This window comes from Amblyomma mixtum, chromosome 1 (genome assembly GCF_055824585.1).
Source record: "Amblyomma mixtum isolate Tamu chromosome 1, ASM5582458v1, whole genome shotgun sequence".
Lineage (NCBI taxonomy): Eukaryota > Metazoa > Arthropoda > Arachnida > Ixodida > Ixodidae > Amblyomma > Amblyomma mixtum.
Genome location: NC_143012.1, coordinates 302,692,326 through 302,718,049, shown reverse-complemented (window position 1 = coordinate 302,718,049; position 25,724 = coordinate 302,692,326). Strand labels below are relative to the sequence as shown.

Sequence of the window (25,724 nt, the reverse complement as noted above, 5' to 3'; positions counted from 1 at the left end):
GATGTACTGAAATTTGTAAATATAGAGTTTTCGAGTTAGAAGAGCGCTTATTGCAGCATTGCACTGTTAGCTGTGCAGCGCATCACAATAAAGCCAAGACGTGCTGACTATAGGAGGCTGGTTGACTAATATTGAATAGTCAGCTTTGTTAACTTTAGCTGTTAGGCTCCTTAATTATTGAGAGGCATGTAGCCCACTGTAACGTCCATGGCTCTTTTTAGAAATTAGAAAACTCAGTTACCCTCGGCGCTGTGGCCCACGAAATTTTGGCTTTTTCGACGAGTTACGTGCACTAAATGGGTTGCTCTACCTGCAGGCTCCTCGAAAGCGCATGTGTTTTGGCGCAACGTAGCCAAAATTTGTTGCGCCACAGCACCGAGGGTAAATGCGGTTTCAATATTCTAGAAACTGATATGAATATTGCTTAGAATGGGCTAGAGTAATAGTAAAGTTAACTATTTATCTTAGTCAGCCAGCCTACTTTTTAGGATGTTTAACTGTATTCTGCAGCGCTACACCGCTGACAATGCCGTGCCTGAAAAAAGCGCTCCTCTAACTCAAAAAGCCTGCATTTAAAAATTGTATTACACCATAGGTAAAACACCCGGTACAATGACCAACTAGACACAGGCTTAAGTAAAGACGAGACTCAATTAGGGCGCCTGTTAAACATCACACGGTCCACACACAAGTCACCAACGCAGCACTGACGTCTGTACAGAACATCACACACTATTGTTTGCCGTTCATTCGAGTTGAAAGTAAAAAGGCAACACCTGGCCATTTAATCGCAGTCAAAACACAGCCCAGAAAATTCAAGTCCTACACCGCCCATGGTGCTGCGCCCGCTGCGCGTTCGCGACGTTTGCCAAAGAATGTTACGCCATTACCGCTAAACGTCTGTCACAATATGAGTAAAGACACAGTGCACTGAACAACATGAGCAACATGACCAATGGGTCATGAACAATGGGGGGGAGAACAACATGAAAAATGGGGGGGGGGGGGGGGAATACAAAGAAAGGAAGCGGTCGTCGTAGTGACACACCTGTGAGCCGCTGCGCCCTGAGTTTCCGCCACCAGCACTCGGCCCGGGCGCGCTTGCCGCCCACCAGGCGCTCGCTGAAGCTCCTCACGAAGCGGTGGTTCATCAGGGCAGCCACCCAGGCCACCGAGCCCCGGGGCGAGCTGCTCGCGCGCGGCTGCTGCTCGGGACCCGGGGAAGACGCGTCGTCATCGTCGCGGCCCGAAGAAGACGGCGGCGTGCGGGGTCGGGACTGCGGCTGCGACTCCGAGTACTGGTCTCCGTCGTCGGACGCTCGGTCGCTCTTGGGCCAACACCCGCTGCGACGGCTGCGGGGCGCCAGCTGCTCTTCGGGCGTCCGAGACAGCGACGAGTCGCGCCGGTCCCCCGCGGACACCGGCACGGTCAGGCTTCCGCCGCCACCGCTCTCGCTGCGCGGCCGGCCCGACGGCGGAGTGGTATTGGAAGTCGCCAGGACGCCTGCCTTCGGCGTTGCGATCGAGTAGAAAGAAAGGAGGGAGCGGTCTCTGTCGTCTCCCGTCGTCGTTGGCGCGCCGGGACTTCAAAGCGGAGGAGCTCGGGAGTCTTCTCTAGGGCTCAAACACGCTACGCTCTTAAAGTAGGGTCAAGCGCCCGTCCGGAGCTAAGTATTGCTTCGTCTCGTTCAGAAGTTAGTTCGTGCCCAGGCTTCGCAACGAATCACCCTGGTCGTCACTGTCGACTCGTCTTGAAAGGAAAATGGAGCGAAGGACTGAGGAAGACGGATTTCACACTGAGCGACGACAAGCCTCTAAAATGCTTGGCGTAGAAAGCACCTGCACGATAACTCCTGGTAAATCAAAACGCTACGCTGAGCACTGATACAAGCGATGAGAGGGAACGAAGGCAAAAGGGCTTCGCTGCCGCTGGGAGCAAGCTAGAATCCTCTTCTTCAAAACGCGATATCCTTCCGGTCCTCCTGTTGAGCAAGCAGTAACGAAAGCTTCTGGGAGGTTTTAAAAGGCGGATGCTTTCCGGCGATGGCTTTCCTGCGGATAGCGCAGGATTTGCGAACAGCCAACTCGGCCTTACGGGCGCCTCTCCGTGTCTTGGTGGACGCTTATGGTCCGGCAAAAACACAAGTCATGCACGCGCTGCGCTCGAAAAAGAAACAGCAAATCTGAAACAGACTGTCATGGCTCCTCTTCAAACTGCCACAGTTTCTTCCAGCCTAAAATCGGTTACGTCGGCCACAGGTTATCCACCAATCACCTCACAATCATGAGGAGCGGAGGAGGCACCTCACTTGGCCTTGAAACTAAACTCGCGATGCCGCGACGCAGAAGCACACGACGCAAATCCAAGCGGCGAAGCTGTTAAAATAAGCAGGGGCATCGGGCGCGAAGGCGCTCTTCCGCGCACTTGGATGTCACGCGCAGTCTGCATCACCTCCTCTCTCCCCAAGTCAAAGGGCGCACACCGGCTATTAGCCGGAAGCCACTGCGATGCTGCTCCTATCTACTGTTCGTGGTCGACCAGGAACTCTTTCTGGACAGCACGCCTTAGTCGAAGGAGTTATCGGAGGGTCACTGTCCATACCATCCGCGGATGGGGTCGTTCGATGTTGAGGTCTCCGATGCACGCCGCTGCAGCTCGAAGCGTTCCAGTTGTCTCAAGGCGATCATCTCTCAAGGTGCACGCGACACAACGCCCGTCGGCCTGCCTTTGCAGGGGCGAGTAAGGAGAAGAAAAAAAAAGAACAAAACAAAAGGAGCAACGAGGTAACCTAGTGCGCGAACGGTGCGAAGCCCAATGTCTTCCGGAACAAACTTCTTCCCACTCCCCTTCTCCCACTTCCTTCGTCCCAGCGCCGGAGAGCGGCGCGTGCGAGCTGCTCGGCTGCTCCGGGAGTAAATACAACCAGCGAGCGCGCGCGCGCGCTGTGCTCCGACGCGCAGAGCGGTGGGCCCGCCTGCCGCGCCGGCGCGCTTGGCTCGTGGTTGCGCCCACCGCCGCCAGGCGGGGCCAGCTGCGCAGACCTCGGTCTTGGCGAAGAAAGAGGGCCGCTCGACGAATGGAAGGACTAAAAGATGCCGAGGAAAAGAAGCGCAGGGCTAGAGAGAGAGAGAGAGAGAGAGGAAATAGAAGGAGAGGGGGTGCAGCCAGATCAACGGAGTGCTAAAGCCCGGGGATCCACGGGGACATTTAGGCTTTGCCCAAAGCGGGAACCAAAACGCACGACTGAGGACTCCCGCTTCGGTTTGAAAGCGAAAGCTTGAAGTTGAAAGTGAAAGCATGGGCTTAAAATTAAAAGCCTGTAAGTTCCACGGTAGAATGAGAAGCCGTGCATATCGTCGTTCCCGCTCCTCTGCGTACGGTTTAAAATACTGCCCCTCTCCTTCGAAATCAGTACCGCTTCCTCGGATGGAAACCCTGCAGACTAGCCCCTTTGTGCACTCCTTTGCTATGTATTCGGATTCGAAGCTGCCAAGAAAACGCATGAGTCGGACGCCTTCGGGTACATTTAACAGCGGTGCCGAACGTCGTGAAGGACGACACGAAAATTGTCACGATCCGAAATTGAGCACCGAATGAGCACCGCTACACGCATTCTCACCTCACCCGCGGCTTACATCGACCAACAACCGTGCAATTGATTCGCCTCGGGTACACGTTTCGGGCGCTATACGATGACAGCCTAATGCACCGTCCATTACCGATGATGAAACGCTATACCTTGCGCAAGGCGCACCTAGCTAGTTATTCCCATCGAACGAAGGCTAGACCATTCCACACTGCTGAAAAGGTTATACGCTTATTTCGAGCTCCGCGCACTCCATGCGTTTCACTCAACGCACAGTTGGTTCGAATGCAAGCTTACAGTGACCCAAATGGAATAGCTGAATTTCACCAAGTATTGGCCCGCAGATAAGAACCGTCAGGAACACACACACAAAGCAAAAAGAAATAAATAAACAATATGCTCGACAATTTTATAAGAACAGAAAACTGGGCAAGTTGGTGTGGGTTCATGTTTTAAGCTAAAATATTGTAAGCTAAAATAGAGAACATTTCACCCAACCTTCCCTTCCGCAAAATAGATTCCCAAGAAGTACAACAAAAAAATAAAAAAAGGTTTAGACAGGACAGCACTCGGTAAATTTGTCACGTTGGCGCAGATAAGAGACTATAGAAACATTAAACCAACGATCCATATCTAAACGTTGTCCAGGAGAACGGCGGTCACTTCCGATGCAATGAAAGCTATGGGGGTCCTCAACAAACAAAGGACGCTTTTGTCTGTGTCGCCATCAGTCTGTACGAAGACAACATGCCGAAGGGGTGAGTTAGGACCGCCTTGGAGATCGAAACACAAGACCTCAAACTCTGCACAGTCCTTTTCCTTGTTTTCTGTCAAGAAAAGGAACAGTGACAGCGAACGGGAACGCGGAAGAAATCCCAATGAAAGCAGTTCGCCGCGTCTCAACCGCCAAAGTACAGGCGGAACGAAATCGGTCAGGACAAGCAAGCGCCGAGAAACGTACGAAGCAAAACTAATCGAACAAATCAATCGGAAGCAAAAAAAAAGAAAGCAATTTCACTTCGATTGTCGGCTGTTTTGCGGCCAGCGTTATAAAAAAGAGAGAGAGAGAACACGCAGTGCCGTCCCCACAAAGTATACGCCGCGAACTCTGCGGCTCGTTCTACACTTTTAACACAGATACGCCTATATGGGAGTAAAAAGGGAATAAGTTGTCCTCTGGCGCACTCCTTTTCATAAAAAGGGGCGCTACAGGACAGCCTACTCCCTTTTTACTCCTGTCGGTTTAGGGTGCAGGAAATAAAAGGAAGACGGTATAGTTTAAGTAAAACAATCATGCGAAGAAAGCCACTTCAGACGCATCACAGGCGTACATTAGCGGTGACAAAAAGAAAAAAAATGTCGCAAATGGCCCTAGTTCTTTTCAAGAACCCCATTCCCATCGCCGGTACCCCGATTCGAATTGGCGTCTTTTCTCCGGCCGATAGCGCACAGAGCAATGAAATCAGCCCCGATCCGTGCTTTGAACCAAAGTTCGCGTCGCGCAGTGCTCCATTATCGATTGTCATTGTTGACGACAAAGCGAGGAAACCCGAAATGCTAAACAGGGATCAGTCGAAACAGGACCCGGACCACCATTTCGTATAGTGACAAGCGATGAGACTTAAAAGAAGAATGTTTCCGCCCGATGCCAAAAAAAAAAAATGATAATAACGACTTCAATGTCCGGAATAACATGTCCTCGAAGAAAAGGAAAAATTAATATTTCACTAATAGCAGGCATGACTCAGCAGTTTGTAACTACAGAGGTTAGGCAGTCTGCTGCCGAGTCCAAGATACCACGATCGAATGCAGGTCACGGCAGCCGCATGTATAGATGTCGGTGAAATGAAAACAAATATGCTAGCGAACCGCAGGTGGCCACAATTAACCCCGTTTCGTCCTGTATAGCGTTCTTCGTGACCCCACGTATAGCTTTGAGAAGTCAAAGCGTATACACACCGCATCCAAAAATGACTCTTTGACTCACTACTTATTTAACAACTAAACAGGGCGGGACCGAAAATCCATTTGCAAGCATTTCACCCCACAGAAGCCGAGTACCATGGCCAGCGGAAAGCTTGCACCCGATGCATCACCGGTGGGTACCCGGCGGCACTGGCACAGAGACAAAAAATACCAAGCAGTTTGGAAGGTTGCATGCGAATAGTACACTAGCGGCATGTGGTAATCCACGGCAGCCATCGAAAATGACCAACAAAGAAACACTGTACCTGTGACCGCACAGGTACAGCAATTTCTCCGCGTCGACAAGAAAACTGAACAACCCAGATGCCCATTACGCGACCTCGCGAAATATTCAGCGAATCAATCTGGTACCCGGCGTGAGCGCACGCTCCAAACCTGATCCGCGGCGCAGAAATAGGACGATTGAAGCCTCGGCAGAGGAACCGAGATCGGATAAGCAAGTGCGCACGGCCGAGCCGCCGAACAAATTAGAAATCGGCGGCCGGGGCGCGAATGAATCCGAAGGCGAAAATAACACCGGATCAATACCTACCCACGAGAGCCCACGGTAGAGGAGATACCGCTACGAAATTCTGATGGGCGTAGTCACCTTGGCGAGCACAGCCGAACGAAGAAAAAAAGAAACGACGGGGTAAAACAATGCGAGAACGAACGCATCGGAGGAATGAATTAACCATGACCATTTCGCCTACGACTGCGAACTCTTCTAGCCTACTGCCTTCTACGGCGCCTCGCTTTTCCCCCTCTTATCATTCTCGTCGCTCAGCTATCTCACTAATCTCAGTATCAGTGCTGATACAAATCTCTCTATTCTTTCGCCGCAGTGGAACGGTGTTTTTCCTAACAAAGCGTTCACAAGTATCCGAGTGAAATTCAAATAAGAGAATATTAGTGCACATTTCATCGTATCTCCCCTTATTCCAATGAGCGAAGATCGTGCTGAGTCGTGACCTACGCTTGCTGAGCTCAACGCCGAACCCGTGGCGCAACCACGTCGCTAGAGCAACTGAGCACGGTTCGACTTCTTCTTCCCCATTGGAGGAGATGGCAACTCCCCCCCCCCCCCCCCCCCCCCTCCCCTCTCCCCGCTTACCCGGGGACAACAGCGCGGCCATCACACGAGGAGACACGGCGTGAAACCGACGAAGTGGGCGACTCGCCGATCAATCTCTCCCTAATCTCCAGGAGGCGCGCGGCTCCACGACTCGCACCAACAAGCGCGCAACGCCAGAAAGAAAGCGGCACTGAACGACGCGAACGCGGCAAGCGACGCGCTCGAGAGAAATACCGCGTCGGACTAAAACACACAAAGAGCGACGCTTAAAAGATCGAGAATCGTTTGTTTACCACAGCTTCCCCACAGAAACGCATGGAGCAGGGAGTTAGGGGGCGTCCTGGCAGAGATAATGGATTTTATCTCCGGGAGGACCGAAACTCCTCCAACCATGAGTCAAAGTCGACGCTCTAATATTAAATGCACTCGGCATCCCGCGTAACGAGGTTTTTGATCGATCAGCGCAAAAGCGAAGCGCTGCACACTGATGCAATGCAAACATAATTAGACTGCGAATTCAACAGTACCTCGACCACGGTAATTTATTTCGTGGGGAAACTAGATCGAAGAGTGCTCCTACGAGGAGTAAAAGCATTTAAAAGCATGTAACTGCAGCGTAAGGCAGCTGCGCCTCTCCAGTCGAAGGCAGGAAAACTTTCCGCACCAAGATAGACGACGACACGTTTTTGCCGAAACGGGGTATTTGTATTTTGCCCATATATAAAAAAAAAAGTGTTCTCTGGGTTTATTCTGAATTACTGTTCCCAAACTTCAGCCTTATCTAATGAAGAAATGACGCAAGCAAATTCATTCCATTCCAACTTTAAAGCTCATCCGAATATTTGATCAAGCAAGTTTTCCCGTCATTGCACTTGTACCGCAAACTGTGGAAGAAAAATGAGCAACGTTTACACAAGGCGGGTGCCTTTGTGAACAACCTAAAGCAAATGTTAGTAACGATTAAACAAACGCTGACGGTCATAATGGCTTCTCACAAAAAGAGAGTTCGGAATTCGGTACAATCAGAACACGAAAATCTAAGCAAGATAGAACAAAGCGCACGAAAACACGAATGACAGAGTAATAAAGAAAAAAAAGTACGCAAAACGAGACTACGCAATACGTGAAAGTACGCAATACGTGAATTTGCTTTTACGTATTTCGTGTACTTGGACTCGAACTAGCCGCTGGCTATGGGTCCAAAAAGTGTTTGTATTTCCTGTAAAAAAAGACTAAAAAAAGAAAAAAAAAAGACGAAATCAACCACACAGAAGATGGAGCGGAGCGTCTGCCTCTACGCTCAGACGGCGTGGTTTTAAGCTCGGCTTCTAGTTTCCCCATCCCTTCTGTGCTCACAAAATCTCGCCCGTGTTAGCACACGAGAACTCCTGTTCCCCACCTCGTGATTTCACTAGCCTCAGTACCATTGCAAGCGGAATTTGCACAGCCGCTCTCGCAACCCAGCAGTCTGCAGGCTTTATAGCTTAAAAAAAAAAACGGCACAGGCAAATCAAAGATATTTTATAAGTGGTGCTGAGAAAGGATGAAAAGAAACCCTTCATACAACTTTTCTATTTCTTTTTTGCTAAAAGAAGCAAATACTTCACGAACTGTCTACTGGTTTCTAAATATGCTCCGACTCTTTGCAGGTCTTCCATAGTCGACTGACGTTCGTCACAAAGAGAGCTGCACTTCTAACGAGTAGCGCACGTCGGCTGTGCGTCGGTCACGCATGACTACACCATCTTTCCAATTTCTTCGAGACATGAAATGCAAATAAAGTGCACGTCACAGGCGCCAGCCAGTGGGAGCTAGGATCCTTAGAGAGGCGCGCGGGCTCAACGACACCATCGAATAAAAATGCAAAAGTGAAAGCTGTCACCAATGTCGACAGCAAAAGCGCCGAGATAAATGTGAAGGGCACATAGCAGCAATGACGTGCGCCGTCCGCGCCCCAAATAAAGTGCTTGCGTGATGCGACTGCGTGTGCATGTCTTTCCAATATGTACCCGAAAAAAGCAGTCCAAAAATAGCAGCCTACTGAGGCGAAGTGAAAACGAAAAGAGAATACTTCAGAACGCCAGTGCCCACAGAGGGAGAACAGCTAGTACGATTAAACAAACAACAATATAAATGCAACACCATCGCCTATCAAGCGAAACAGCGAGGAGCTACGACAACACACACGTAAAGTCGACTATACCAGGTGATCTTGCAGAAAGTGCCTTGTAGATCGTTCACGCAAGACGAACGATGTTAGAACCACTCAAAATTGAAGAAAAAAGCATCATATAAAAGAGCGAACCACGTTGTAGCGCACGGAAAACTGGACCCCAAAACAAAACAAAAAAAGAAGACAAGACTGGAGCTCTGTGCGACAGGAGAGACCTTTATTTCAATCGAAGGCAATTCCCTCACAATCCGTCAAACTCTTCCCGGCATTTCTATTGTCCGGGGGGTCTACGCGTGGGCGCGACTTGCCGAACCACTCACGCCACATTTCCTCTCAACACGCGTTGGTCCAGGCGCGCAAAAGAAGAAAAAGCGAACAGAAAGAGGAGCCCAAGAAGAAGACGCCCTGGCGCAGCAAAAAGGACAAGCACACGCGACGAGACACGAGCACGCGAAGCAACCAGGCCCGCACGAAGGAAGCACGCGAGAAAAGAATAACACTCGACACGGCTCCGAAGAACTACTACCTATATCGAGCGGCAGAACGAAGAGGGCATTTCGTGCCACTCATTCCGCTCCCGGCGCGTGCAGGAGCGGCAGTCGCCAGAGTTGCGCGGGGAACGCAAGGCGCGCGCGCGGGGAGAAGAGAGCTCTTCGCCGAGCCGTCGGAAGAGGGTCCCGGCGAAACACGCGTCGACATGCAGAATGCATAGCCGCTTTGCCGAACGCTTTCACGGGGGCTCTCACGCTGGTAACCCAATACGCACTTCGCTGCGCCGATCGTATGAATAACCCTACGTGTATTCCATCCCAGGCACCGATGTGACGGCCGCCTGCAACATCCCACAGCCGCCACGCATTATTGGGCCCAGCCCTGGAATTCACCTTTGCGTCCACGACGCTCGCCCAAGCTGATATTGGTTGCGTAACTTAACGCGGCAGCTGATGTCTGACGCATCCATCAAAGAAAAAGCGAAGCAGCGTCCTGTTTCTCTATGACACGCGGGAATATTGCTAGCAAACCAGTATCGCGCTAACACGCTCGGTGCGTGCTGGATTCCCCACGCCTACTCACCGGCGAAGTACATGTGGATGTTAACAAAGGCGAACAAAAAGTTCAAATTGTTTTATATTAACAACGACTGCGTGTAATTGCGGTAAACGACGGCTTGTTTTCACTTCGGTTCTTGCGTTTTCGCAACTGTTATGCAGCAAAGCAGCCACAGAGAGATCTACAGAAGCGATAAATTTTGTATCACCCGATATCATGAACATGTGGTTCATAGCGGCTGCAGGAAAAATTGCGTTACCATAATTTTCTCAAAGCAGCGGGCTGCATACAAGCATATTGAATTAGTGGTCGGTAAAGTAACCGGGAATATTCGCCAGCGGTTCCAAGCCATTTCGTGCAAGAAAACAGAGAACAAAACAATGCCCTGTCTCATCGCCTCTAACACGCAAAACATAAAGGGCAACGTAATATTCGAGGCGTGTAGGGCGCACTCATTCATACTGTCTACACTGCTGCACTGCCGCTTCACTTCGTGCAGTCGCTGTCTTCATGTAAATTCGCAACTCACGCTGTCAATCAAACTGTCATAAATGCGTAGTAGTTTGTACCTGCCGCGGGCAGAAACTTACGTCAAGCTTCAATTTTCCCTCCTTCGCTGGACAGTTTTCTAGGCGTGAATTGAACGTGCCTTACATTTTACGTTCTTTTCGCATTTTATTGCCTTTCTGTTGCTTTTTTTATTCCATTTTGTAAGCGCTTATGCGACTGCTCATAAACCTGACCAAACTTCTAATAATCCGAGCTTCAATTGCTGTTCAGCTTCGCTGAAGATAATAATACTGTTTCTCCCCTTTAGTCTTTTTTTCTCCTTTCCACGACACTCCGGATAATTTCGTTTTCCTAATACGCTTTATAAGTTTCCGTTGTGCTGAAAGCACACACCTCTCCAAATTGCCAATGTTGATAACTGCCAGACCCCAATTTTCGCACACGCTGTCGCACGGCCGAATCATACCGGCGTTCTTACGTTTGTTTCAGCGGCGTATGCTGAAGACTTCAACTCAAATTACCACCGCGATAATGAGTTTTCAAGTGAAGAACCCATGCCAGACTCCTTCACAATACCGCCGCTCCATAAAATCTACGCCACAGTTACTAGCATGGATCCATTCCCGCAAGACGGCCAACCATAATATCAGGAGGAGAGCTACAAAGCAGAACTCCCGTTTTTACGGCGTCAGGGCCTGCTCCCAAAGCCTACAGAAAATGTATCTTGACTACTAACAAAAAGAGTTCTACACGTGCGACAACTTGCAGTTAATGCACACAAGCGTGCAACATCGAGACAAAAGAGGTAATACTAAAAAGCGGACCTCCAAATCTCGCACCTCTGCCAGCTCTATCACTCGTTTCATACTTCACCATCTTTTGTCACATCACCTTCGCGTTCACAGATTGTCAACAAAATAAACCACATCCATGGGCTGCATTTATTGCTGTATTTCTCATATGCGCACCGTCAGCACCGAAGACAGAGAACAAAAAAAATAAATACACGCTACCGCGTGACTGGCAGCGCAAAGAAAACACTGCGCGGCTTCCACCGCAACAACTACTTTTAGAGGACAGCGAAAGCATAAAAAAATTAAGACAATATGATGAAAGATGACTCAAAACATCTTTGACGCGAAGCTGAATCGAGATTGAAGTATTTTGGCGATGGACCATATTACACATGTGCTAAATATTAACCTCTTCTACGCGGACTGACGATGGAATAAATATGTGCTAAATGTTAACCTCTATTAAATACACTGAGGCTTTATGAAGGATACACCAGGTGTTTCCAGCTTACGCACGATGAACATTGCGTACAATCAGGGACAAAAGTCTCCGGACCACGTGTTCCGCAAACGAAGCTTATAGCTTTACTATCAGACAGCAGCTGGAGACCACACTTGTGCAGATGAAAGACCAAAAATTTAACTTTTACTTCCACAAGTGTGGTCTCCAGCCGCCGACTAATAGCAGAGCTATCGGCTTCGTTAGAGGAACACGTGGTCCGGAGACTTTTGTCGCTGACTGTACATCAAAAAATGAAAATTTCTCCTGCAAAGGGTGCACCGCCGCGTAGCGAGCTATGCAGAGGAGAAGCCTACGTTACAGGCGCCCAAGCAGAAAATGACCGCCTCCAACAAACATCGCGGCTCAATGCTACTTTTGTGATATTGACTACCGCGCTGCGTTAGATTTCTCAACCGCACCTATGTTCCCGTAAATAGTTCTCCTTTCTTCTTTTTTCCCTTCTGAAGGTAACTAAGACACCAGCAATCTGGGAATAAAATACGCCACTGAAATCAAAGCCACCAGTTTATACTGGAACAACTATACATAGCCCGAAGGCACGAATCACCGAAGGTGTGTCGAAAAGTGCCAGAACGATCTGTTATGAGAAGTATAGAATGCCTAGCATAACAAAATAAACTTGGCTGGTCACGCCAATGCGCCAAATGCACTGGCGATTTGCGTCTGAGACAAAACACTCAGCCCCTTTGCGCGCACATCGGACAGATCCCATTTCCGCTGTCTCGCCATTTCTTAGAGCACGGCGGGAGACCTCGGTTGCCTTGTTCCCGACGCAGCAACACAGCCGTCGATATCTGCAACCCGCGTGCTGGGACAGGAAGTCGGCCCTCTTGACAGATGCCCGCTGTCCCCGTTAACGATGCAGCGAACACATGGAGCGAACGGAGACACGTCTGCCTCGAGAGGGAGATAGAGAGAAAGAGAGCTAAGAATGGCACCGGATCTCGGCAAAGCTGCGAAGGCCTGCAGCCGAATCGAAGACGCCTCGCACACTACGAACGTTGCCAGTGGCTTCTCTTTGTCGTCCAGTTGTAGTGGCACTATGCACTTTTCCTTCTGTCGGCGTCTCTAATGAGCAGAATCGATACTTGGCGTAGCAAAAACAGTTCTCGGCCTGAAGGAACTCCGAAAACCAAGTCAAGGCTTACGGCCCTATGTGCAGGGTGTTCGCAGGTGGACTAAGCATTTTTCAAAAACAGGATTTCCGAGATAAAATGACAATTCCTTCGCACTCATAGCGCCGGCACCTACGGACGGCGTAAAACTTGAAAGAAGTCGATTACTAAAGTAAATAACTAAAATCTCATAATTAACTATTTATGTAGCAGCTAGGCATCTGCTTCAGAAAATTGAGTCGGGCCATAAGGGCACCCGACATCAATTAAAAATGTGGAAAAATGTAATTGCCCTTGGCAATAAGCACTGACCCCAATTAGCGATGTACTAACCCAGCTTCGCCCACTACATTCTCTGCCACCGCCTGCTACATCTACCTCCTTGGAGTCTATATAAACTCTTTCCCCGCAAAACCCATGAAATCCTCAGTCAAACTTTCAATTGAAAAAAAAAAAAAAACTACCGTCGGCATCCGCGGGGTTTTCTGCGCAAGCAACAACTCAAGATGCAGGGTCCTACCGCCAGTATACCTTCCCCCCCCTTGTCTAAGCTAATACAACGAAACAAGCATCTAACGTAACGCTAACCAATATGAAGCTGGGAGGCCGGCTACGCGCCCAAGCAAAACATCTCCCACGTAATCCTGTCCATGCACAGCCTTAGTTTCGTTCACTACGGTTTAAATCTGTCCAGTTTTTGTATCAAGAATGTCGTGACTTTCCATGCGATAGAAGACTAGAAAAGCTCACTAATGCACCAGCGAGCGAGGAAAAAGCAAAAACAGTTATCTTTCTTGCGTGCCAGTGCAACCGCACACTGCGTCTGTCCCGCTGTATTCATAATCCGCCAGAAGGACCAACGTCCCCCCCCCCCCCCCCCCCCTCGAGCTTGATCTGCAACGTCATGCATTATTAAGGGACCGCAAATTCTAGTTCACCTCGTTTTTTATCTGACTGATTTTTTCCTTCATGCTCTCCACCTAGTGCAGCGCTGGCTCTTGCGACATAACGGAGTCCAGGATAACTGAATGTCGTTGCAGTGCTGCGGAATGCAGCTAGTCTACGCAGTGAAACATGTATGGAAAAAGAAAGGGATATCTGGGCCGGTACTAAAACGAAAATGCTGGACGCTATTACCAGGTGGTATCTCGCTCGCTCATGAGGGTTAATCTCAAATGATTCAGAAAGCTTCGTCGCAGAGGCGATACAAATTCTTGCCAATGATTTTCAGCCAAAATTGTGCAAGGAGTTGCTACTTTTGTTTTTACGTTCTTTTAATCCTGAGAAATGTAGCGAAAACGCGAGCACATGTGATAAACTCTCGTTTCAAACCTTGATCGCTTTCTAAATATTATTATTTATTTCCTGGAAGCTTTGCACAGTTAACGACGCTAGCAAAGCGTATTCAAAACCGAGCGTTGAAAAATCGCTTTAAGTCATCCCCGCGGTACTTCTCAGCTCCAATAACGGCATACTCACAACTTGAAGCCAGTTGAATTCATTCATCTTTGACAAGCATAGTAACCTCCTATTAGTAAAAGGTGTGTAACCAGGTGTTCAGTATACCGGAGAAGATTCTGATTTAGGTACTCAGGCTATTCGAAGAAGCTGGTGTTCAAGCAAATATGGCGTTCCATCTCCGCCCTCTGGTCCTCTTTCGCGGCCTTCAATTTCGTAAAGAAAGATTGGAGCTGAGACAGTTAAAAATATACTTCAACTCTAACAGCTTAGGGTGTATCATCCAATCTTGCCTTCAAATCTGAGCATCCGGTGCAGTTTCCTGTCCCAGGCAACCGACAGTAAACTCAGACAGCACTCTCCCCTTGACTCATATTTTTAAAAGACGTCTGAGGCAGTGGCGAATATTTTAGGACACTTTTATTTCGTAAAATACGGTTTTCACCCAACGAATGCCTCACTAGTGAAGTGAAACAGGCCAGTCCTCTGAACACAGGCTTTAAATACAGGCTTTTAAAGAAGCCAGTACCTTAAATACAGCGGCTACAGTCAATAAAGTTACGCGAAAAAAAAAGAAAGGCAGGCATAAGATGAAAGTACGGCAGTAATGAAACACCTTCGCAAAAGCAGCGCTACAAAAGTAGAACAGCACACTGTCGTCTTTTGGCTGCTGTTCACAATTTTCCTCATCTCCTGGCATTTTATTTATATCGAAATAACTCGCAGTGTCAGTCGTCGCATCTGACTTCAGCTAGTTATATGACCCTTAATTCATCAAGCAACCCATCCCCCCCACCCCCGCTTCCCATCACCACCACCACACGCCCAGATAGAAGCGCTTCGCCAAAAATATGACAGACGCGAAGGCGCAGGTTTCCCCCGCCCAGCAAAAATCAAGAGCCGATATAAACTTCCCGCGCATTACGCAAGCCAGACTGACAGTTCACTCGATTCTTGTTCAAAGAAAGAAGTGGCTGCTATATTTCTTTCACCTATTCTGAGGCTTGATATCGAGCTGGAAAGCAAAAGTTCACGGAAGTCCTCGCTATTTTTTACTACACCCAACCCGCAACACAATAAAATGCTGAGAAACTTATCGCTCGAGAAGTGTGCCCACGTCTGACAGCAGACAAGACAAAATTCCTGTCGACAACTGCGCGAGAGTACCCTCGGGCAGGATCGGTGACGCAGTCTGCTCCATGGACCTCGACACTTCAAATTGTTCTTTCAATAAAAACAAAAAGGAAAAGAAAACGATGCGATAGAAGCGCGCCCTGGGTATTTATTCTCTCTCTTTTTCCCCCTGGTGACAAGTCCCACAAAAACTGTCTCCTCTGTCTCACAAACAATCCCAGTCCAAGCCCGCTGACAAATTTCTTCACAGACCTAATGACTTCAGGGTGCTTCCGAAACAATCCTATTTCGAAACAGCGGAAAGAAATGCTACTTATGATTACTCGCAATAAGAATAGGCTCAGTCTCCTGTCCAAGTGTTCCGGATTTCCGATATGCTTCCAAACATAAGAAAGAGGATGGCCAGTTTTCGACAGTCAGGAATGCTTTATTTTTCATATTTTTTTGAGTGTTTATGACAGCAGCGTCAGAAGGCGTACCTCGCACAGCTGTTCCAGTGCACGGAGTACATATACATAAAGACAAATAACGTTATTATTTAACCTGCATCGCCAGAAACCTTGCTATCTTTAGCTCTCAAACCACGCCTGAACCGTCTTCTCTTCTTCTTCTTTTTTTTTTTTTTCGCGCACGAGCAAACGGCACCTTGGCTCGCGCAAAGGGGGCTTTCTTCACGAGACAGAAGATTCGAAACTTCTCCAGGTCGACACGCGTCACCCAGAGGCAGCACACGCTACGCACACGCATTTCATATGAGCGTGTACTTTTCCACATCAACCGTCTCTTTAATAACGAAACTGAATACAAACCAAGAAACGTTCCCCGTGCAACTGAAAGGCACAGCGAAACCACTGCGTGCGCGTCGGCACGGAATTCGATACCCGCGCCACTCAATTCTTTACGACGCTTTCCAATAGCCCAGAACCGCAAGGAAGCGACTCGAGGCCAATTTTCAGCCGGGAGCGAACGCGAGAAACGGGCGCCGAAAAAAACAAACAATAAGAGCACAGGGTCACGAGCTCTGCGGTCGGTGCGGAGCAAGCGAAGAAAGTCGGGTTCCCTTAACGCACTGTCGCTTCGAACGAGGACAGATTTAAGGAGCGAAAGGAAGAATGAATTAAGCGCAGAGTAGGAAACAAAGCAGCCAGCCACATACCTTTGATGTCTTTCGCTGACTGCGACCTCGCCTGAAGGAAGGCCTGAAAGTAAAAGGGGAAAGAAAAAAGTAAGCCGCCTTCTCAAGAAACAGCGCTATCGAAAACGACGGGAAGAGAAAGAAGGATCAAAGAAAACGGCGGCACTAATCCACCGTAGTTCTCCCAGTCACTGGTCGGCTCTGGGTAAACAGATCGATGCAAGCGTCTCTCTTTCTCTCTCTGTCGCCGCGTTTTTTACGTGAAGTTCAATTAGCGATGACACAGTTCAGCCAAGACAAAAGATATTCATCTTTTAAAAAATCTGGCTGCACACACTGGTGCGGCAAAAGCTAGGGGAAGCAAACAATTGCGTACACTACTCCTCGCCATGAACAGCGTGCAACTGCTTCCAGAAACTGGTTGTTACGAAAAAGAAAGCTCAGAAAGCGCAAGCGAATCTCCATATCTCAGTCCAACTTTAAAAACAAAAATTTCGTGAAAAGCAAATGCAATTAACAGTGCGAGAGTTAAAAAAAAAAAGCAAGGCGGAAAGAAAGGAGGTCGGCGGTGGGACCGTCTGAAGAATGGTGACTTGGGGACCTCGCGGCTGAAAAGCAAAACTGGCACGCTGATGTTTGATAACGGTACCAGACGAGGCGCCATAATGAAGGCAATAAAATGAGAGAGCACGCACTTAACAGTGTCTTCACTGCGCGCTAATTATTCTAGATCAGCAGCCCGCAACTTGCAATAGGCCATACAAGAGAGTTTCGCGTGAGTGGCAGTTCAGACAGGAAGGATGACAGCTGCTCGGCGTTGTCGCAAACGCGCATAAAGCGACGCAAGGCGGCACAGATTCGCTTTACTCCTTCATAATTTTGAAAAAAAAAAAAATAAATAAAGGAGAAAAGCGGAACAGCCCAGCTGCAAGTAAACTAACCGAACTAAATAGTTACGTTCTCAGTAATCCTACACTGCGTAATCATGACATTAACATGAACGTAGCGAGGAAGGTTCACCGCGACAAAACGAACTGCAGCTGCAAAATTCGCGCGAATTCTCGCAGAAAAGCAAGGGCGCAGCGGCAAAGGGCAAACAAAAAAGAAAAACAGCGAAATACAAATATCCTCAGAAGAGGCGAACCTCAGTAAAACACGACACCAGCAACTCTAGCTGCCGGACAAGAATACGGTTCCGCTACGTAAAACTAAAATAGCACCGCACGTGAAACGGCGCTCGGGTACCCCGAGACAGATGATGCGGCGGATGGAGAGCGAGCGTGACGGCGACACTGGAGGAAAGGATTACCCCTAATTGAGAAAAGCACTAACGAGCGATCGCCGACGAGCGAGCCTTGTCCGGCGAAGCTCTCGCCGGCACTCGAACGGGATCGAGCTGGCGTTCTTGCGCCTACACCCTAGTCCAAAGTGCAGGCGGACCGGAAAATAAAAAAAAAAAGGTGGAAACGATGTGGGCAGAAGCCCGCCGAGCACTTTCAGAGAACGGCCGGTGGCACCGCCCGCTCTGAGTGCCGTCTTCAAAGGGCAATGCAAACACGCTCCGACGAGGGCCGACCAGATTTCGCTGGTGTCTGCGACCTTCGTTCGTCTCTCAACGAAATCCCAAAGCGCACTGCCTAAACAAACACACGCACGAGCGCGGCCCAGGTCAAACACGTGCACACACAAACACAAAGACACGCATTATCTCGCTAACACACAGCGGGACAACGTTTCAATGCGGGCGCACTGGACAGCGCTTGTAATTCAGGGGTCGGAGGACGATCAGACGGCAGAGACTACAGAAGTGCCGACCCCGGCCGTGACGTCAGGTATTTGCATAAGGGTTTGAGGACGCAGGCATAGGAACAGCCAGCGCCAAACGCGAGGGTGACCTCAAGCTTAACGGCAGGCAAGCACCGAGAGACACACTAACGCCGGCGCAAAACATTCACTTTATCCCCGTCGGACATTCCAAATCTCACGCGACACCGGAGAACACTGGATGCCGCGACCCCGACAACGCGCTAATGCTCTCTACGCGCGTTGTACGCTTTCAGCTGGCGAATTCCCCTTGCAGCAGCCGAATTCGCGCACCCAGCGGAGCGAGCGACGCTTGGCGTCACGGCAAAACTTTGTTCCGGCCCTGAAGCGCTGTCCTCTCTCACTCTGCTGCACGCCGGGCGAGGCAAGCTCGAGAAGCTGGTGCATTGTAACAAACGGCCAACCGGGCAAACCAGCGAATACTTCGTCCGAAACCTGACTCCGTCTTCTCGGATGAGCGACGGCATGGTCGACGAGCTTTCCTCTGCGGCACACATCTACAGAGTGGGTGACGCGCGGTACGCGCTTTAAAAGCATGTCAATGACAATGTAACCCAATCTTATCGAACGTGGGAGCTCAAAGAGGCCTAAGTCGCGGCAAGAACGCTCTGGCCAAAACGCTGCAGACCAGCTCGAGAGTAAGAGGGAAAAAAAGCGGTAGAGTTTTAACGTAGTTAAGCCGAGTATATACGTGCGAAAGCATGCGTTTAGCCTGGTTGGCTCACGGTTTTGCGTTGCTGGGTCGTCGGCACGTCTGGAGATAATATTAGCTCGATAATAGTGTTAGTTAATGAAGACGACGACTTGCAATGCACAGCGCGAGAATGTGTTCCAGTTTAAGGCGAGGCGTGAACGGCTGCAGCGACAGCATAGTGGTCTCGCGTACTGGCCAGAGGACCTGAACTGCTCGCGCCGCCGCGGGTTCGAAAACCAGCACGGCGATATTTATTTGATGCAATTATTTACTTTATTTGTTTATTCATGGTCAGGCTTCGGCGATGAAACGCCTTTTGCAGCTTTGGTCGCGAGCTTCAGCTATAAAAAGACAACGAAAAAGTCTTCCCGAAGTAAATATTCATGCGCCACGTACCGAAAGATGTGCCTACTTCGGCACCGTTCAGTTTGTCTCGCTGGAGCAAAATTCATGATGCTCGAGTTTAAAACTTGATAAAAGTGCTATACAGCTGATATTACAAGACAAATATATTATAAAGGAGTACATAACGCAAAAGAAACACCGCTTAAGTCGAGCCACGCACTTGGCGATGTTCAACAGGGTAGAATGGTCTTTGCAAAAAAGATGTATGCTACCACGTTTTTCGCAGTTGAATATTTGCGGGTTCATTTCTCTCCCTGCATGTTCGGCGAACGTTCAAGGAAAAACCGAGTCCACTACACGTGCACTTCCTTCGTGTCGAATGACATATAAGTTCACGGCGAACGCAGCAAGAGAATGAAAATTTACAGAAGGAAACGAAATTGAAACTGTTTAATCCCCACAGAGCTCTTTTGAATTCAAAAATTTACAGTCACAGAACGGAAAATACACACCTACTGTCCCGGCCATAACCTTACGGAGCACGCTTTGGCGATCAAATTCTTGTCACGCTTTATACCTGGCGAAAATTAGAAATTACTTGATACATATGTTGGCACATGAAGCTGGTGCCCTGGCGCATTATTAACGTAAGAAACCCGCACATGCTCCTCACCAAACGCGTGAGACAACTTCAAACCCCGTAGGGTGGTCCATTATATTTTTCCCGCACCGTATAGCTACAACTTCTATCTTTCTCTGCCTCTCTCTCTATCCCTTTCTAAAAACGCCAAACTAACCATGCAATGTAAGGCACGCACACCAGATGTCACTTGCTGGAAGCTTAAGGAAAAACACACTAAGTGCACTGCACTGGCAAGAATGGTCCCGAATACCGAAACAGTTCTCTAGCTGCTGATTCACGTCTGAAGTAACGCGTTTGAGCAACCACCCGCCGCCCTAATTCGAGCGTTGTCAACCTTCAAGCCCACCTACGCTTCCAATGAAATCCGGCACGTTTAACTCTAAACAGCCCTGTTCCGGAGATCACTGCGCCACCTTGAGAATACTCGGGCAATCCACTACGAATAACCTTTACGCACAGTGAATATACACGGAAACGCACGACGGGCAACGAGCGGAGTACCAACCTTGAAAAGAGTACACGCGACGTGCTGCGGCCTTTTTCCGCGTCCTTCGCAGAACGCTTCGCTAAATATTCGCTAATTCCTCCGCACGTGTTATCCGTCAGCGTTAGTACGTACACTTTAGCGCGCGCCAGAATTCCCCTCAAGTTCTTCCTTCTCCACAACATCAGGACATGCTTTTTCCTCGAGACACACGACAGCGCACGAGGACGGAAAAAGAATCTGTATACCTAAGAATATCCTCACGAGTATATAGGTCGTTATATCACGCCGCCGCTGAGTCGGAGGCAGCAAGGCACGTAAAAACACCGCCGGAAGCCAGACGCGATGATTAAAGTACCGTGAAGAAGAGGTTGTGAGTCAAGGGGGCGAAAAGAAACGAGAGATGCTTAGCAAACGACGTACCCTCACATCCCTCCGTCCAACCGAAACGCGACTAGGATTTTGCGCGGTGATGGGCGCGGAAAGGAATGCGACGCAGGACACTTAATTAAACCTTTCCGGCAACTTCTTGAGAGAGCTCAGGACTGCACTCTTCGCGACAACGCGACTTACATGTATATATATGTTTATATGTTTGTTTGTTTTTTTCATCGCAAAACACAGCCGAGAGTTTCGCGGCAAACTTGTAAGGCTTGCACGATAGAGCAGCTCACGTCTGAAAGTTCTACGCAGCGTGTTCACCGCCGCCACCTATGCCAACTTCTCAGCGCTGGTTCATTTCCGCTCTTCCTTTTCATTTCTTTTTTTTTTTTGCTTGTTCTCCGATCGCTTGTTTTCAGGGAGAGGCGTCTTGATTTAGTAAAGGAAATGGCGCGCAGTTTAAAGACGCACTCAATGTTTCTCTTTTTTTTTTCGCAGCTAAGATTTCCTTCCCGTTTCAGCTTCTTTTTCAGTTTTATTCCCAACGACGTATGAAGTCCGTTCAGATCTTTGCCGACAGCAGCTTTGACGGAAGGCGCAAAGTCTATAAGAATCTACCATCGCCTTAATACCAATCTATCTTAAAAGTCGACTCTACTAAGCTCATAAATGCGATGCTCTTGCCTCCGCACGAACCCACAATTGTGAGAAAACTGACAAACCTTTACGGTAGTCGGTAGGCACAGCCCTTCACACGTGTTACGCTTTAATTTGCGTGCTTATGTGCTGTAGCAGAGCAAAGCAGCACATAAGGTACTACAGCTAGCCCATAAGCAGCTAAGGCTATCGTGCGCCAAACACAGGTTGAAGACACAGGGAACACTTAAGCTGCGGATTAACGCTATGACGCTATAGTGCTAGTAGGACCTTTCAACGGCTTGGGGTCGTCTTTGCGTATCCCTTCGCAGACACGGACACCGTTCTTTATTTCATCATCATCATTGTTAACAGTATAATGTGATATGATCAGTCATCCATCGAGCAGTCATCAATTTAACTTCCACGTGCCAAGGTGGGCCGTTTGCTCACAATCCGGTGGGCAAGTTGCGATGATGACGTCACAAGGTGACGTCACCCAGGTGGCAGATGGAATGCCCGCATTCCTCGACACGCCGACGACCCACGGTTGTTGCTGGACGGGGCCATTAACGATATCGCGTTAAAATGATTCCACTCGACATCCAGACACGTGGGTGTATAGACCTCGTTCGTAACCCACAAGTCTAAAAAGATTCTTTTTGTTTGCATTACATATATGCTCGCATATTTATGCGTAGTAAACTTAAGGCATAGGCTTACACATAAATAGGGCATCAATCAAATTTTATCGCGACCAATTTTCGCAATATTTTTTCATTTATCGCAACATGTGTTAACGCTGTTGTTTTGCTTCAGCCCGCATAAGTCTTTCAAGAACAGAAGGTCAGAGTAATTCGTGCATGAAGACACGCACAGCAAAGACAAAGACGAGGGGAAAAGAGTTTAGTGGATGCCATCGAATTTATCAAACTGAAAGGAACTCCGTAGCATCCGCGTTTTTTCTCCGTCTCGGAGCTCCACGTTCCTGTAATTCTTTATTTTTTTTTCACCAAGGAATCTAGTCACACTACGGTCTCTCTCTCTCTCTTTTTTTTTTTTTTTCGCTGAGTCCAAATAAGATCCGAGCGCAACGCTAACGATCACGTCGTCTACAAGAGCGCACGCTAAATCGATTTCGTAACTGCTACATAGGTTCACCCCGGTTCAGCTGCGATCGCACTTCGCAAAACTGCGGCAGGTATATATGAGCGGATTTCATATCAACCCATCTCCCCGCGCTGCGGGATACTCGGGATACTCGGTATTTCGAGCTATAGCACCGCAGCGCAGACTTCTCGCCAAGAAGAGAGACACAGCAAGAGCGAATGAGAAGAAAACCAAATTCTGCGAAGCGGGTTCTCTGTGAAAAGCACTCGGAGCGCACAGGGAGTGTACACGTTCCTTCGTGTACCCCCCTCACAAAATCTGGGTCACCGGGGCATGCGTGGATTACAGGGGCCTGGAGAGCGTATAGGCTAGGCTCGACCGCGGTTCGTTGAACATGCAGGCGGGGTGCGGACTTTTTCCCGCGCGAAACGCCAAACAAGCTTCACGCGCGCATTTTTCCACGTGTGCGTTTTCTGAAGGGCCCCCTAAGGAAGCTTATACTCCCCACTTGTATAAGCATCTTCATTTCTCGGAGAGCTACAGACCTGGAAGCCCCGCCCACTTATTTAATGCAACGCTGCGCGTAAGCCCACACGAGACCACGCTTATGCGCGGACTGCAAATGCCAAGCTCGGCTGGCAAGCGCACGGAGAGATTCAATGCCAGCTCGAAAGCCTCGGCAGAGCTAGAAGAAAAAAAAAACAGAAAATAAAAGCCACAGAACTTGGTCCATATCAAAGAAAAGTCGTATTAAAGAACTAGCGTCAGCGGGGGAAAACATTGGTTTTCCCCGTTTTCTGCTCTTTCGAGATCCTACGACTTGCAGGGGATTGACGTCTTTCATCGTCATCATCATTAGCCTGATTACGCCGACTGCAGGGTAAAGGTCTCTCCATTTAACCCTGTACTTTGCCAGCTGTGTAAAAATATAGAGCGCAGCTTAAAACAGACAAGCACGAAGACGAGAGCAGACACACGAGCGCCAGCTGCGCCCACCGTATCCCCGCAAACTTCTTAATATCATCCGCCCACCTAACTTTCTACCACCCCCTGCAACGCTTGCCTTCTCTTGGAATCCACCCCGTTACCGTTAAGTAACAGCGGTTATCTTGTCTTCGCATTACATGCCCTGCACAAGCCCATTTCTTCCTCTTGATTTCCACTAGCATGTCATTAATGCGCGTTTGTTCCCTCACCCACTCTGCGGGCTTCCGGTCTCTTAACACGTATCATTTTTCTTTCCATAGCTCGTTGCGTTGTCTTTAGCTTAGGCTGAACCCTTTTTGTCAGCCTCCACATTTATGCCGCATAGGATGGCTTTGCAGCGTACTTATTTCCCGAGCAGCCAAGACGACGCGCAGAACCCCCTCCCATGCAGCACGCCTCAATTATCCGGGCGAGAATTTTTTTTTTCTTTGGAAAGTGCCGCTCAAATCCCATACATGCGTGAAATACGCAGTGCGACAAGGTCCCGCATTTCATCCCATCGCATCAAACATGGCAGCCCGCGCATCTCTGGTTCGATGGAGTACCGCATACCTCGACGCTACTATTCCGTACTCTGCCTCATCAAGTCCGTGCAGAGGTTCAGAGGCTCAGAGGCTGCAGGCATCATCAGTTGGCAAAGAGGGCCCAGGAGCGGGATTCACAAATAAAATATCAACTCTAAACAGTGAGAACGCCAGCCGCACCTTTCCATACTTCAGCATTTTTATTGTCTGCCTCCTCTGTACATTTCGCGATAGCGACACGTGAAGAACCGGCGTCAGCACGGTGCAGGCAAAGTAGAAGTACCAATAAGATCGCGTATGAGAGATGTGACCACTCGCGAACGATTCTGACAGGAACGAAGACCCAATAACTGCATGGCGGATTTGATTTCAAGGAACGGACCTAAAAATCTGTTAGCACTTAAAAGCTTCCCCTGAACTGTCAAGAAACTGTTCGCTCTCCTAGCAGGTCAAGGACACACTTTGCAAGCAAGGAGCACACCAATATGGATTCGGAATCTTCTTAACTGTCAACAGCTGTTGCTTTATCGGCGATGTATGCATTTATGCCAGAACCGGTACATTACTTAACAGCGTGACACCGGATACAGAAGGCTGGAAGGGGGGGGGGGGGGGGGGGGGGGGCTTTTTCTTGATCTTTAGAAGAACGTTCCTGCCAGGAAAGATTTAAACGGCGCAAGTAGTGAGAGACAAAGACAAAGAATTATCGACGCACACAAGACAATGCAGCAACTCATCCAAGGACGCTCACAGGCGGTTATCGCGCCGGCAGTCACCAAAGAGCCCGCGCGGATCCCTCCGTGACATGACAAAATGAAGGAGAAAGGCGGAAGAAGGCTGTCACTATCCATCCCGTCTCCTAAGCTCCAATCCGCCGCGCCAAGCTACGCGTAGAGACTTTATTGCTTAGCTGTTTGTTTTTTTCTCGCAGTGCGAACTCTAAGCAGCCTGCGATGGAATTTTGGTTATCTCACTATATTTTATCGAAGTTCACGCGATCAATTTTCGACGACCTCGCGGTAGACAGAGCGGCGATTAAATCAACAGCACGGCTCCCTTAATTTCGTTTTTTGTTTCTTTTTTTCACGACGTCCCGCACAGGCTGGAGATGATCAGCTTTGACCAGAAGACAAGCGCCCTTGTACACTAAGCTCGTTTGATTCAGAACACAGGCTGGATTCTTCGTAAACGAAGCGTACGCGCGCGCTGGAGCAGAAAAGCGCTACGACTTCTCGCGATGCAATACAGAGAGAAAAAAAAAAAGAAAACAGAGAATGTCAACAAGACAACGCCCGGTTGTCTGCACCCTACACGCGGAGAGGGGTTAAACGGTGTGAGATATGAGAAAAGGAAGGTCAAGTTCCAGGTGCGAATGGAAAGTAGAGACAAGAAAAAAAAAGAACGTGAAGCGAGACAGCCAACACATCCACGTTCCTCCACAGATTTAACGCGTAAACAGTTGTCTGATCGACCCAAAGCAAACACCACCAGTACACTTTACGCGCATCCTCTCTGCAATCGCGCGCTGGCGAAAAACGAACGTGGAATTTTTGACAACGCAAACAAGACCTACCGCG

At 49.0% G+C, this 25,724-nt stretch overlaps 1 protein-coding gene across 7 annotated transcripts in view; it reads right to left on the bottom strand.

The window, feature by feature from the left end:
• Positions 1 to 25,724, bottom strand: part of cv-c (RhoGTPase activating protein) — a 436,691-nt gene that overhangs the window by 199,144 nt on the left and 211,823 nt on the right. For all 7 annotated transcript variants that reach the window (XM_089566644.1, XM_089566648.1, XM_089566645.1 and 4 more), the window contains one exon: positions 16,541 to 16,583. In XM_089566644.1, coding sequence (XP_089422770.1) covers positions 16,541 to 16,583 — 43 coding nt within the window. The remainder of the gene's footprint in view (positions 1 to 16,540; positions 16,584 to 25,724) is intronic.